This window comes from Python bivittatus, unplaced genomic scaffold, assembly GCF_059951505.1.
Source record: "Python bivittatus isolate LINGU-HERP-01145 unplaced genomic scaffold, Pbiv_v1 ctg000400_np1212, whole genome shotgun sequence".
In the NCBI taxonomy this organism is placed as follows: domain Eukaryota; kingdom Metazoa; phylum Chordata; class Lepidosauria; order Squamata; family Pythonidae; genus Python; species Python bivittatus.
This window is the reverse complement of record NW_028277073.1, coordinates 6943030-6958878: the sequence shown is the minus strand read 5'-3', so window position 1 is coordinate 6958878 and position 15849 is coordinate 6943030. Positions and strand designations below refer to the sequence as shown.

General features: G+C 39.1%; 1 protein-coding gene across 2 annotated transcripts in view; it reads left to right on the top strand.

The window, feature by feature from the left end:
- Window positions 1-15849, top strand: part of ASCC1 (activating signal cointegrator 1 complex subunit 1) — a 97271-nt gene that overhangs the window by 41313 nt on the left and 40109 nt on the right. Inside the window, exons 7-9 of one of the 2 annotated variants that reach the window (XM_088144378.1) lie at window positions 1558-1677; window positions 8271-8395; window positions 10616-10692. In XM_088144378.1, coding sequence (XP_088000504.1) covers window positions 1558-1677; window positions 8271-8395; window positions 10616-10692 — 322 coding nt within the window. The remainder of the gene's footprint in view (window positions 1-1557; window positions 1678-8270; window positions 8396-10615; window positions 10693-15849) is intronic. The other variant, XM_088144379.1, reaches the window with a different exon arrangement.

Here is a 15849-nt window from a genome sequence, read left to right as displayed (position 1 = left end):
TGGTTGCCAAGTGCTCAAATCACAATCACATGAATGCGGGAACGCTGCAACGGCTGCAACTATGAGGACCCATCGTAGGTCCCTCTTGTTCAGCCCTGTCATAACTTCAAATGGTCGCTGAACGAGTGGTCATTCAACAAGGACTACCTGTATTTCTCCTTTTGGTCTCATTAAAAATGTTAATATAGTCTCAATCTTTGGAGGGGCCCTGGGAACCTCCCCCAAGACTTTGTAGGAGGCTACAGGGTTATACATACCTGTTATACATGTGACTTTTGTTATCATATCATATCAGATTTGAAGGGGCTACTGCAGCCTTGTGAAGAAGTCCACGAAACTGAATGCTAGCCACATAAGAGGTGAATCCAGTATAAAGTACAGGACAAATAGTCTCTTAACAAGTAGTCTTCCTCAAGTAGACTAGTGGAAGAAGGCCTTTGCAGCCAGTAGAAAAACCATGGAGAGATCACTCCTACACTGCTTCACTAGTCTACTCACATACTTCTGTGAAATTTTATGAACTCCCCTGGCTGGTCTTCCTGATCATTTATGCATACTGGACATGATGACAGGTCTAAACCTAGACCATTCATACAATCAGTAACATTCAATATAGAACAATATTTTAATTCATTTGATATGTGTTATTATTTTATAAAATAATTTATATGCTTCACAATGGGAAATACACACACATACAGAAACATACACACACACACACACACACACACACACACACACACTAGGGAAATCTGGAGGTATCTCTGTTCTGGGATTCAGTGTCTTACAACAAAATGTGAGCTGAACCTATGGTGTTGGGTGCTAATCATTTGTTCCAAACATTTTAGGACTAACACTAAAATTGAAGCAAGAAACTTAAATTATGGTTTGTTGTTATTATAATGAGCTCTTCTCTTTTCAAGACTTCAGGTACTGTTAATTCTGCTACAGCTTAACTACCGCTATGCCCCAACCCAGAAAAACTGTAGTTAGCTTTAGCTATGGCTAGTTGAATCAAGTCAGCTTCAAATCATAGTTTATTAAGCCAGAGCTAAATTATTTGGACTGAAAGAAAGCTATGCCAGAGGGAAGGGAAGAAGGATCAAAATAATTCTAAGAAAATGTTATTATTGTTATGACTACTACTACTACTATTATTACTGTTATTATATCTAAATTAGAGCTGTTTGACTATCTGCTGCAATGGAAGAATAAGAAGGTGACTTCTCAAGAAATATCCATCACCACAGTCAAGGGCTGGTATAACCTAGAAATAGCAAAGACCAGTTCAAGAACCAAGAATAGGGAACATTAATTCTGTCTGTTATCCCAACATTTCCATCCACCCAGGGCAGTTCATGCAAAATAAACATTATACAATATATACAGTTAGGGAAATAACAACCCTAAAACATTAAATTGAATAGCAGCACCTCATACACACTTAGGCATGTGGTGCTTCTGATGTCTAATGCAATTGAAGTAGTGAAATATGTAGTTGCCAGCTGAAGTTCAAAATGAATCATTTGGTGTCCCCCCCTTTTTTTTTTAAAATAGCCCAATCTCTGAAGGCAAACCACTAACTGTGGAAGTGAGAGGTATAGAGTATATGAACGATGATCCAGCCATGATTGATGTTCTGTATGCAAAAGTCCGTATGAAAGATGGATCCAACAGGTAAACTTTCCCCTCATTTTCTCTATATTCATTTTTAGCCCATAGAAGTATTTTATCTGGAATGGCAAAAATAATGTAATGATACTCCAAAATCCTCTCAACCTGAGTTTGATCGTATCTGTCAGGAAACATTCCACCAGACATCCAGGAGATGAAACTTCTGTTGTTCTGTACCTAGAAAGAGGCCAATACTGACTTTTACCCAAGAGTTCATACTGAAAGACGTAAGATAGCTTCCACTTGTGCAATTGCTACTTGTTCTGAATAGTTCAAAAACCAGGAACTTAATACTTAAAAAAATGATAAAAGATTTCCATTCTTACAAGATTTAATTTCTGGGCCTAACTGAAGAAAATTACCTCTACCTGGCCATGTTTGCGTACACAATAGCCCAGTTATTCAGTAAGCATACATTTTCTGGTCCATGCTTCTTTCTCTCTCTTGGCTTCTTCTGCTCAACAAACAATGGAAGGAAGTTACCATAATGTGCAAACAGGGATTTCTAATTTCTCTCTCCAAAGGAGACAGGAATCAAAATGGAAACTAATGATAAACAGTGCCTTCTGACTCTGACTTATTAGTGGGGAAAACCTAGATTCCTGGTTTGCATATCATGCTAAACAGAGCAAGAAGCTTCTGTGGTTGGTTTAACCATTCTCTCTGAAAGAAGGGAGCAAGTAGACATGACCAACGTACCATGCTTCGTCAAAATGCTGAACAGTTCTGGTTAGCCATGAAGTGTGAATGCAACCACTGTCTGTACACATATTATTTAATTAATCAGCTACCAACTTCATAGTATTCTTTTTTCCCCTAAATTATGTTGTGTGTTATTTCTTTCTTTACAAATGCAAAGTCTTAAGTATTATTGGACCATTTTACTTCTTTTCCAAATGTGCACTAACTGTTTTTCTTCCTTCTCCTTTGTCTTTCATATGTATCTGTGATTCCCCCCAAGAAATATCAGAGAACATAATTAATCAGATTTTTGTAAATCCTTTTAAATTAAACTTTTGTTAAGATGAGAATTACCATATTTTTCTTTACTTCAGTTTTCTGCCTTTTGGCAACTTGTGTGATGTTCATAGCATTAAAGATGGATTCTAATCAGTGCTGGAATTTATATTTTTTAAAAACCAAGTGTCCATAGCATTAGATCTCTTTCAAGAGGGAGTAAGTAAAACCTGCACTCTCAGAGTATAAGCATTAGTTTACTAAAGATTTAGGCATGCTCAGTAGATTCTCTCCTGTCGTTCTGTTTATCTCTGAAATCGTGCAAGTAAATAATATGCATTATTACAAAAATCACCTCTTTTCCTACATTACCATTAAGCTAATTCATCCATCCTACTTTTGGCAGTGTGAGAGCTAGATGTACTTTTGATTTTTGTTTCACCTAAATCCACAATTCTACAAAACAGAAGAGTCCAGTTTCCCTCCATTGCCTTGATGTTATTGGAAAAATTTTCTGATTTTGACAAGAGGGGGAGAAAGACGATGAGAAAAGTTATGCTGTAATGATTCCCATGTAGCAAGGCCTCTCATTATAATTTAATCTGTTTTATTTCCTTGGTTTTATGATATAATGAAGCATGCTTTTATTTGAGATATTTTATTAATTGTTGAGGTATCATACCACTTTTCATTTGTCATCTCTAATTTCAAAAATGTATCTCCAGAAAACATGAGATTCAGATTGAACAGCTAGAAATTAGCTGCAACAGCCTCACAGGGTCAACTCAAAGCCAGCAGGCTATTACATTAGCTCATCAAGAATTATCAAGCAAATGGTGACTAGAGGGGAAGAACATCTCTGAGCAAGACCTCATGGGTCAAGCTGGAAACCTATAACTGGGAAAGTGTGAACTATCCAGCAAATTACCCTCCTGATGGGTTTAGCACAAAGAATATATAAGATTGCATATATGTGTGATGATCTTTTGTTTTATTGGATAGGATTATTAGATTTTAATTATTGTTCCCTGGCCATGCTGGTCTTAGATAATGAATGCTTTGTTTCATTTAGACTTGTGTTCCTCTTCTGGTTTACACATGTAGTTTGCAGTTGACAATAGTATGGGTCACCACACTTCTCTGTATGATTGTGGAGTGGGGGGTGGAAATTACTTGCTTGTTACTCCACTGTCAAGTTTTACATACAGTATTTTACAAACTTCCTGGTTCCTTAATCTGACTCTTAAATAAGTGAAGTCTTCCTGAACTCAAGCTTGACTACTGGTGACTTCATGGAGACTTCTTTGTTGCTTTCTTGACAACAGTATGGAAGTAGTTTGCCACGTTATTTCGACTTCCCAATCTAGCAACAACCCTAGGATTTCCTGGTACATTCCCATAAAAGTACTAGCCAGGTCTAACCTTATTCAGCTTTGCTGAAATCAGGAAAGTTTGACTTTAAATAACAAACAGCTGTCAACAGAATTGGCATCATCTTGAAACCTTTAAAATGCAGCACCAACATATTTTCTCAAACACTTTATGCATAAAAATAAGCACTGATTATGGTACTTGGACCAAACAAGTTAATATTTTCCATAAACTAATTTGTGATTCCACTGTTTTGGCCAGAACTCCATTTAGGGGCATGTGCTTTAAGTTGGGAGTGATGCTTGCATCCTTTCAGTTTCCTTCATTCAGTTCCTACTCTGGACAACCATAGTATCAGGGCAAAGCTTCTATGAATGTTCTTCAAATTGTGCTTTGAATAGAATAAGACAAAATTATTCAATCAGAGCTCTAAGGTGTTACAGCATTTTCAACCCATGGAAGTAATTCACAGATAAACCATGGAGCTAAGCTGAATCTAGGAATTCAGTTACAGATAGTCCCCTACTTACGAATGGGTTATGTTCCAAGAGGCTGTTTGTAAGTCCGTTTTGTTCGTAAGTCCAACAAGCAAAAAAAAAAAAAGGTGGAGGCAGGAGGCAGGGCAGCGGTGGAGGCAAAGGAGCCCTATCTTCTGCCAATGTGTCGCCAGGTGAGGCAGGAGAGGGGATGGTAGCGGAGAGGGCAGCGAAGGATGAGCTGGTGGGGCACGGTGCACTCCATTGCCTGGCGAGGCAGGAGACCTGTGCCCCCTCTCCCCTGTTCTCTGCCACCGCCGCCTCTCCTGCCTCACCTGGCCACAGAGCACGCTGCATAAACTAACCCTTTCCCACCTTCTCCTGACTTCCAGTTCCAATTTCTGGCCTGACTTCCGGTTCTATCCTGTTCATATCAGTGAAAGTTCACAACATGAAAGTTTGGAAGTAGAGGACTGTCTGGTAAAATACGCACCCCATTGCCAGGCCCACTAGGTAGACCAGACCAGAAAACTAGCTCCACAGGAAGACCAGAACTACACCTTATTGAGATAAGTTATAATAACAGAATTTTGCAAGTCTAATGGTGCTGTACCTCCTCCTTTTTATAGTTCAGTGAATTAAGGATACATCTGCCTGAGCAGCTTCCAAATGTTATCTTGCTTCCTGAGACTTAATAATGTTTCAGCCTCTCTGCTTAGGTAACATCCCTTGCGTATTTCTGTCAAGGTCATCTCCATTACTTTCTACCCCTCATTAGTGTTGACTGGGACTTATTTTTGCCGGTGCTCAGAAAATAAGCTTGTTCAATTGAAGCTCTCTGTGTTAATGGTGCTTCATTGTGGATTGCTTCTAACACAGTCATTTCAAAAATAATGTGTAGCTTGTGGCACTCTCAGTTTTGTTTGTCATTTATGGAGGTAATATTTGTTACACAGTAAGGATTTTTGTGCTCTAGGTGGTGTCAAAGGCCAAGTCAACAGACAGCTGTTATAATGTTGAGAGCAAAAGTCAATCATCTTGAGAGAGATTGTGCTAAAGGCAGGATATATTAAGTGTGGAGTTTATACTCATTCTTCCATATAAATTCATAGGATCAAATGTCTGACCTCTTCATCTAATGGAAACGTGTCTCAGGAAAATAAAGTGATCCAAACATGTTAGGACCAGGAAGGATAATTTAAAACCATTGCTGGCACACCTTTTTCTCCAAGGATTCCCCAGTAAAACATACATGTGATAGGTTGCCAGTGATCAGGTATGAACCTTCTGACAACCTTTAGTCAGTCCAGCTGGGAATTCTTAGGCCTTCTGCCCCAGATTGCTCCCTACAGCCCAGTTTTGGGGAAACTAGAAGGAAAGGTGCTTTGGATCTTTCCATCAATGCTCAGAAATGCAGAACTTAACAAACCTTGTTGCATTAATGAAATACAAGATGTAGGCATGAAACTGCAGTCTTGCACATGAGGAAGGTTTAAATGAGAAATTCCCATCTAAAACCAATGAAGCCAATTCTCTGGACATAGATAGTAGTTCATTAGACAAAGGGGAGTATTGGACAAACAAGGGAACATAATAACATGCAGAGACTTCCAAATGAAATCAGAATTTTTGGTCTTGCTGTACTGGTTACTTTTTAGCACTCTTTTTGGATTTCAGCACATATTCATTGCAGAGAGAATGGTTGGAGAAAAGTAATCTGGGCCTCCTGTTTGGGTGTTTGTAGGCATGGTCTCCTTGCTCATTTTCTTCTCCTTTTCTCTAAACTCTTATTCTTAGAGTGGGGAGGATAAGTGAAAGCCAGTCTCAGGAGTGGACTGACCGTTGCTTTGTCCAGTCAAGGACAATGCTCCATCCATTGTGTCCTGACTCTACACAGTGTTTCAGAAAGAATCTGAGTTAAGTTCCCTTTCCTAACAACCCTTGGAATTATAAAGGGCCAGACTGGTTTTCCCCAGTTCTGTCTTTGTATTAGCGGGTTTACATGGGAAATATTTGGGGGGGGGGAGCTTAATTTCTTCTATTTAGGCCTGCTCGGTGCTTTCAGAGGCACTGCGGTACTTTACCAAATGTAGGGGCTTATTACAGACCATTTCTCTTTATTAGGATTAAAGGCCAATGAAATGCCATGTTAGGAGCCAGTTAAGCAGTTGCCTCCTAGAGATATGTTGCTAATCAGAGGAGTTGGCTTGGAGGGGTCAACAGCTTCACAAAGGACAGATTAGCAGAATATTTGAAGGAAAGAAAAAATGTAAGGCAGGAAAATAAAGTCCTGGCAGGAAAAAGGAGATGAAGTCACTGTTAGATTCATGAGGCCAGTGGGAAGCCTGTTTGAAGATAGGTGAAGCCTATGGTAGGTAGCTGGACCAGAATTTTGAGGAAACAGCACAGGAGACTCTCTGGCATTAGTTGACAGCCAAATAAATCTTAATGAACACACATCAGTTGTTCCTGTGAAGAAGCAGATCCCCTCTCACAAGAATTTGATGTAACTCTTGACTTCATTTGATAGACATTATAAACTGCGGTGAAGATTAGGTTAGAAGGAAATCATTCTGCTTTGGTGTAGAAATTGGGTGGAAAATTCCACAGAGCATTATGAAAAGCAGTAATACATGCTTTACTTTAAATGGGGATTAGCACAGTCCTATCCAGGATACAAACTCTTTATCCTACTTGCATTATTTGTAACAATAATTAAGCAAGCATATACAAAGCAAGTCAATTTTTACTTACATATTTATTTCAATCTTGTTTTGCTTTAAAGTATCTTTTTTAATATCTGGTAATCTGATCATACCATCTTTAAACTTCTTTTTAGTAATCCACTACCCAAGGTAATAACAAAAATGTTAAGAGTAGCAACTGAAAGGAAAAAGATTTGTTGTTCCTAAAACAGACTAGGAATTACAGTTAATTTCCTCTATCCTATTTAGCAATAGTGGGATCTCCATTAATATTTTAATGTAGCTATGCCACCTTTTTCTCCCTAAAAAGATGCTTTCTGATTTGAAAAAAAAAGAGAAGAGTGGGATGGAAAATGACATGGCATGGACTTCCATGAGGGTTTATGAAGCAGGATCACATCCTAAAACCTAATCAGGAAGCCCTTTAATGCCAGTACGGAGTTAATGCATCTAAATAAAGTTCTCTGTTCTGCATCACCTTGATGACACCTGCACTATAAGAGAAAAGTAGGAGAAGGTACCATGTTGTCAGGGACAAGCAAAGTACTAGCACTATCCAACTCCATATGGTATCAACCTTGTCTTGTTAGGGATAAGTAATCTGAAACATGAGCCTGGATAAAGCAGACCTTGTCATTCAGAGGCCTTTTCCTTATGTCAGACAGGCATTTTTATCAAGTTCCTGCTTTCCACATAGTAAAATTGTATGTCAGACTATTTCTAATGGTCTATCAAAGAGCTTTCAGTTGCAGCTTTTCCCCCTCCTCCCCTTTCTCCTCAGAATGCAATTTTGTTGTTCTGTTTCGGTGAAGGATGTGTTATCTAGGTTTACTTGTATTCTAAGCACAGTGGTTGAAACATTTTTCCAGCATTTTGGATTCCTCCCAGCTTTCTCCACTCATAACCTTCCATCTTGAAGAAGTAACAGGACACCAATGCAACATTTGTTGTTTTGATTACAACTGTTTGGTAACAATTGTTTTAATTCTTCTCCAGGGTATGAACATTCAAGTACCTGTTACATGAATACAGATATTGAAAAATGCCTCACTTTGCCTTTTTCCTCACTTCCTTTTCTTTTCCCTAGGCTTCAGCTCATAGCAGATAGACTGATGGATCAGTTTGTGACCTCTGGGCTGATGAAAAAAGAATGGGATAGGGTGAAACTCCATGCTACTGTTATGAATACAGTCTTTCGGAATGATCCTAGCGGTGAGCCTCTGTTAAGGTCTTTTGAGAAATATAACAGCTGCTTTGATCCCTGAGTTTGCTGTGAGGGTGCTGAGGTTGGCTATTGCTCATTTATTATTATTTCATGGCCTTTAGGCTGGAGATAATGGGTTCATCCCCTGCTTAAGGATGGATCCCTTTATTAAAGTTGGCCTCATCTGAAATAGGAGAGGAAGAATCCTTCACTGAAATGTTCAACACCTTTTTTATCCAGCAGATGTTTGGTTCCCTCATTATCCTCTTATGTCTGAGAGAAGCTATGATTTTGTATTGCTTTTTAATCAAGATTGTATCCTATCTTTTAAAAGATAGATTTGATTAATGTTATTTGGATTTAGGTTACTGTTGAGTCTGCTTTTCCATCCAAATGTGCTTAGTATTATCAAGCTGTAGTTTCTTTTTAATTTTTAAAGCTGTTTTTAAAAGCTTATTTAGTAAGCAGAATATGAATAGCTGTTTGTTCATATTCTAAAAATAGCAACTATTAATTCCAATGCAGGGCTTAGGGCAAACTGGTGTGTATGGCTATAAAAGGACATCTCCTGAAGTTGTGCAAAAGAACTACCATGCTATGGTCAACTAATAATCTGTTTACCATATCTACTTGAAAACATGACTAAGGGTTAGATGTGTGTGTGTGTGTGTGTGTGTGTGTGTAATCACACACTTAGCTGTAGCCCTGTATATGCCTGGAAATAAGCTTATTGAACACACTGGCAGTTATAGGAGCAGTCTGTTGAAATATGGCCTTGCAAATAAAATGGAAAAAGTTCCTGTCTCACCACAGTTTTGCCTATCCTGCCTACACAATTTGCATAGGTTATTGGCTAAGTTTTTTACGCAACTACCTTAAGGACTATTGATCATATTTTATTTTTCATGCTCACATTGAGATTTTCAAAGAGTGACAAGAGTAGAATGATGTGCAAGTTTGTTGATCTATTTCCAGTGTGCCTTTTCAGCCTTTTTTAAATATAATTTAAAAAAAATACATTTACAATGTAGATGCATTTATTTTATATTTATAAATTAGATTTCTATGGCCACCCAACCCATTGCTGGCTCTGGGTGGTGTAGAAAGTTAACAACACACAATACAATATGTTAAGAAACCAAGGATAAAATAAAAGTTGGCCATAACGGGGAGAACAAATGTATGGTATAAATACACCAAACACACCAGGGTGTGGATACACATCCTGCCCTAGCTCAAGACCTGGGGAAAAAGCCAAGGCTTCAAAGCTCATTTGAAGGAAAGCAGGGTTGGATCCATCAGGATTTGGGGGTGGGTGGGTTGCTGTTCCAGAGGGCAGGCACCGTGACAAAGAAGGCACACCATTTGGGTGCTCTAAGATGAGATTGTTTGATAGAGGGACCCAGGACATGCTTATAGGACAGGCAGAAGCCATGAAAGGTTGTCCTTCAAATAGAGTTAAATGAGATCTTCTGAAGATTAGAGATTCTAGGCCAATAGCATCAGTATAGTAGAAATAATAGACTTGCAGAAGGAGCAAAAGGTTGAGCTAAAGAACTGACTCCCTGATTAATAAGCGGCATGTGATGTTCCCATGTTTATGAACATTTGTTACTCAGTGGAACAAATTCTTTCTATCATGACAACTAGAAACTTGCTTTTCAAAAAGGAAATACGAAGCTCTCAATATGCTTCACGAAACCTGAGATTCTCAAAACCAAATTGGTAGTTGTATGTTTGCAAGGAGTATCTGCAATTGGACAGAGTAAAAATAACCTTTGGTATAAGGAGCCATTCATCTTCTTTTGTTTGTTCCCAGCTTTGAGAAATTAGAGGTACCTTGAGAACAAGGATGCATTGCCCAAGTACCCAATTTTTCTCAGTGGTTTTAAATTTGTGGTCTGCAGAATGATCAGCTCTTCAATGCTGGACTTGGAAACAAAATGAGAGAATGCTTTACTACTGAAACATGCTTTGACAGAGCACTGAATCTTAAACTCTGGCTTCTCCTCGATGATTCTATTACACTAAGCTGTCAGCCCTGAATAATCCTCAAAACAATATTGATGACTCAACATTCTGACAACATACTTTTGGAAATAATTTTTTGTCTTGTTTAAAATGCTGTTATGGCAAATGAATAAAAACAAATTCAGAATCATCTTCCTGCATAAAAAAATTGGGGGGGCATTGACTCAGTTTGAGTTGGAATCCCATTTATTTTGCAGCTGAAGAACCAAATAACCGAGGCACGAGCAAATCTTTCAAAGAAAGGGAATCATTTGATGGCCGAACAATTTTGAAGGTCAGTATAAAATTACAGCCAAGTTTAGCTTACATTAGTTAACTTTTAAAAGTCAAGTTTAAACTAAATTGTATGTCGCATATGATATTCCAATGCAAGAAACACACAGAGTTTTAATCAGAAAAATTGCTGGAATTTCCCACAAGTACAAAAAAATATAAAAGGACTCTAGTATGGCTCTCTAATATAATTTTCAGACTGTTGCTTATATATATGTATATATTTGGGCATTAATCAAATAAACAACATCAAAAAAGTGGATTTTGTCAGCAGAACTTTTAATCTGATGGGGACCTAGATTGTGTGCATCATTTTTTTCCCAAAGTAGACAAGTGAAGGAGAAAGACTGAACTCTTATACTTCGATTATATCCAGAATCTCATTCTTGCATAAATACTATTCAGCTGAAATTTAGAATAATATGTGGCCTAATATGTACAGTCAGAAAACTTTGCCTGCAGTAAGATTTTATAAGTCGGGTTGCAACTCATAGGGGTTAATCAAATCATACTCCGAATGCAAAATTAATTGAGCCTGTACCTGCATGTACACATCCAAACTACTAAGAAAGTAAACTTATTGGTCGTGGGGTAAGAGGACTTGTCCTTTTATGGACTGCTAACTGGTCCAAAACTCAAAAGCAAAGAGGAGGAATAAATGGACAATATTCTTAGTAGAGGGAAGTAAGAAGAGGAGTCCCTCAAGGATCTGTTTTGGAATAAGTGCTGCTTAACTTGTTCATAAATTATCTTGATTTAGGAATAAGCAGTGAACTGGCCAAGTTTACAAATGATATTAAACCACTGAGAATGGTTAAAAAACAAAAGCGACTATCAAGAGCTCCAAAAGAATTTCTTTAAATCAGGTGACTGATCAACCAAATGGCAAAAGCAAATCAAATAAGGGCAAAGTGATGCATTTTAGACAAAATGTCCAGCTTCATATACACATTGGTGTACTTTGAACTATCTGTAAGTAATCAGAAAAAAGATATTGGTTTTATAGTAAATAGCTCATTTGTGGCAGCTGTGAAAAAGGAAAGTTGTACATTAGGAATCATTAAAAAGGGGACTGTAAATAAAAGCACCAATATTATTCTACAAATCTGTGGTATTTCCATGTCTAGAGTACTGTATACAGTTCTGGCCACCACATTTGAAAAAGGATATATTAAGGCTAGAAGAAGTGAAGTCAAAGGCAATCAAAATGAACAGGTGGCCCGAAGAGCCTCCTTCCTAGAAAAGTCTAGAATTTTGGGGACTCTATAGCTTTGGAAAAAAGATGAATAAGGAGAGAAATTATTTAGGTGTATAAAATCATCCATGCCATGGAGAAGGTGGACAGGAAGAAGGACTAGAGACCATCCATTGAAGGTGATTGGAAGATAATTTAAAATGAACTTTGCACAATGCCTAACTAATCTATGGAATTTATTATCACAAGACATGATCACCATAACTTAGGTGTCTTTAAAAAGGGATTAGACAAATTCATGGAGGACTGATCTATCAAGATTCAGTATTACTTCTATTGGGAGCATCTTGTCTCCAAATACAAACTACTTGCAGGAGAACAGTGGTATATTCAAACAAGTACACAGGCTCCCATTTTTCCCTTTCCCTTTTTCCAACAGAAATAGTAAAGGAGAAGGAAGGGAGGGATGGACGGGCCAGGGAAAGGGCAAGAAGGAGAAAGGGAAAAGAAGAAAAGTAGAAGAAGATAAGTTATAACTAGATAGAAAAAGAATGAAAAAAAGGACAGAATGCTTCTGTCCATGTATGAATGTGAATGCTTGCAGAGGAGCAGTAGATAAGAGAGAAGCTACTACCACACTTCTGCCTCACTGAGTATAAGGATACCAGAAAAAAACGCTTGGAGGAGGCTCTCCAACCATGGACTCCATGCATTTTTCTAGAATGCCAATTCTAAATAAAGTAGAATCTGAAGTTTTCCCTTCCAAAAGAGTCTTTGTTTTGAGATTGTGAAGTGATCTTCCCACCTAACAGCTTCTATGTGAGACTGGGGGGAAAAAAGATGCAGCTACTTTAAAGTTGCCTTAAGAGTTGGCTCTCTAAAGCACCATCATCTTTTTTCAAGCTTTAAAGCGGACAGTTTTCATGAATAGTAGAGAGGTGCGACGCTCAGAGGAAGTCCAAAGCGCTTTTTCTGAATCATTTTTGAAGTACGAGGAGCCCTGATGCATGTAGTCTAATAACAAACCAATATGAACATGCTGGTTTGGCATAATGAAGTCATCCAGTGTATCTTGAAAGCATCCAGTTAGGGAAGGCTGATACCAAATGATATATCACAACAGTAGAGGACAGAAGCACAGCAATTATAGTACTTTCCTTTAGCACAGTGTTGTCCAAACTTGGAGGAGGCTCTCTAACCATGGACTCCATGCATTTTTCTAGAATGCCAATTCTAAATAAAATAGAATCTGAAGTTTTCCCTTCCAAAAGAGTCTTTGTTTTGAGATTGTGAAGTGATCTTCCCACCTAATGGCTTCTATGTGAGACTGGGGGGAAAAAAGATGCAGCTACTTTAAAGTTGCCTTAAGAGTTGGCTCTCTAAAGCACCATCATCTTTTTTCAAGCTTTAAAGCGGACAGTTTTCATGAACAGTAGAGAGGTGCGACGCTCAGAGGAAGTCCAAAGTGCTTTTTCTGAATCATTTTTAAAGTACGAGGAGCCCTGATGCATGTAGTCTAATAACAAACCAATATGAACATGCTGGTTTGGCATAATGAAGTCATCCAGTGTATCTTGAAAGCATCCAGTTAGGGAAGGCTGATACCAAATGATGTATCACAACAGTAGAGGACAGAAGCACAGCAATTATAGTACTTTCCTTTAGCACAGTGTTGTCCAAACTTGGCCACTTTAAGATGAGTGGACTTCAACTCCCAGAATTCCCCAGCCAGCATGGCTGGCTGGGGAATTCTGGGAGTTGAAGTCCACTCATCTTAAAGTGGCCAAGTTTGGACAACACTGCTTTAGCATTTTATCAGGCTGACCTTGAACATCGCTCAGTTATTTCAGGTGTGAAGGCAAAAAGGTGCTTTGGAGCATGTAGGGATGCTTCTGCAGCAATTCGCCTGTCTTTTCTCCGGATTGTGCTGCAGCTGCAAAGGGGCTGTTGAACAGTCCACAAAGAGGCCTGGCTGCTTTGGAGAGTTGTAGGCCGGTGCTGTGTCCCAGCCCCCCTGCTCTCCAAAGCACCTTTTTGCCTTTGACTCCAAAGCCTTGCACCACCAACCTACGTCTTCGTCCTTTGCCATGTTGTGCAGGATAGTGCGATAAATTTGAAAAGAAAAAAGAAAAGAAGCCATTCTTTAAAGCCTTAGGGACAAAAAAGAAGGAAAGGAAGAACTGTTTAGCCTCTTCAGCCCCCTTCGTTGGCATCAAATAAAAGATGCTCCCTCTGCTGGTCATACATTGTATTATTTGCACCTGAGTATCTTCTTGGCAGCCTGATGTATGGCATTGCTCCTAAGCAGAGAGACACATTAAGCTCTGTCACTCATATCTGTTATTCATATCACTGCTCTGTGAAATGTGAAGCAGAGCATTGGGGTTCGTTTTCTTCAGAAGCCTTAATTGATTTTGCCCTGCTCTAGCCAAAAGCACCGATGACTCTTTGATGCATGAAGGAGCGCAGATAATGGCCTCGGAGCCAGCCTTCCTCTAAGAAATGCCATCTTTCTCCGCAACTCCCACCTTCTTTCCCAGCCTCTTGACATTTCCCTCCTCTTTGCCAGGCACCCAGAGCAGCGCCCACTGGCACTGTTATTTATGACTCATAACTGGCAGCAGAGTCCCGTCCAGCTGCTCATCCATCAGGGGACATTCCTGCCAAATGGTGGGGTTGCAGACCACCTCGCCCCTCCCACTTCATATATCCGTTCCCTTCTTTCCTCTTGTTTGCAAAGGGGCTTCCTTGGGCTTAGAGGACAAAGCCAGGATATCACGTTGGTGAGAAATGCAGCTGCAGTTACTTACAGAGGCCTACCAGCGGCCTTCTGCCATCCAAATGCAGTGTGCTATTGAAACTCCCCATTCGCTTATCTCTTAAGTTGTAGCTGTATTTTTTTTTTTTAATCATTACTAGCTTTCAGTCCGCATTTGTGTTTTGTTGATTAATGGCTGGCTTTGAGAAGGCTTCTGCAGCAAGAGGAGTGATGGGGTTTATTGTCCCACTCCTGCTTGATAACCAAGAACAAGGATGTGTCAGACAAGAACAAAAACCTTCCAGTGAGCAGCATAAGCAAAAGAGGTCAAGCAATAGTAGAGCTAACAAAGGAATCCCCCGTGGAAGTAATAAGTAAAGTGTACTTGCGAACTCCAAATGGGAACAAGGGAAAACACAAAGCTACTTTATCTCCAGCCAGTGATCATTTGGAATATTAATGCTTCCCTACTGTTAAGTAGCTTTTCCAGTTTATGCACTTCATTTTGGGACTCAGTTTCTTCCAGCTGATGCCTGTTTGCAGTCAATACCTGCCCACAGAGGTCTCTGTATTTGTATTAAAAGGCATTCATTCATTCATTCATTCATTCATTCATTCATTCATTCATTCATTATTAAATTTGTATGCCGCCCATCTCCCCCAACGGATGACTCTGGGCGGCTCACAATTAAAAGCCCATAAACAATTAAAATACCCCATAAATAATTAAAATTACTAAATCCATAAAAGTCAACTATAAAATAAACCCTATACATAAATACCAAAGGCACCCAAGATGATGGGGGGGGGGCAAAATCAATCACCCCACAAGCCACTTCCACTGATGCAAGCCCCCATCCGGCCCCCTTTGCAATTTTTTTAAAGTTATCAAAAGAGCTGCACTGGATCTAGATGAGCCCAAGTCCCTCTTGGCCATGAGATCAAGGGCTGACTTCAGGCCAGTCACTCTCTTGGCCCAACCTGTCTCCCAAGGTTGGTGTTGAGGGGGTGTCCTCCATACATAGCTCCCAGAAGGAAAGTGGGATATAAATGCACTAAAGATGTAATTTCTTCCCTGCAGGAAATATACACATAAAAAATAGCCCATGAATTTCTAACAGAGCTGCTGGACAGAAGTCAAATCCATTCTAGCACTTCACTTTATACAAAAATCTGTGTGTCTAACTTAAGTTTAAAGCCAGAAT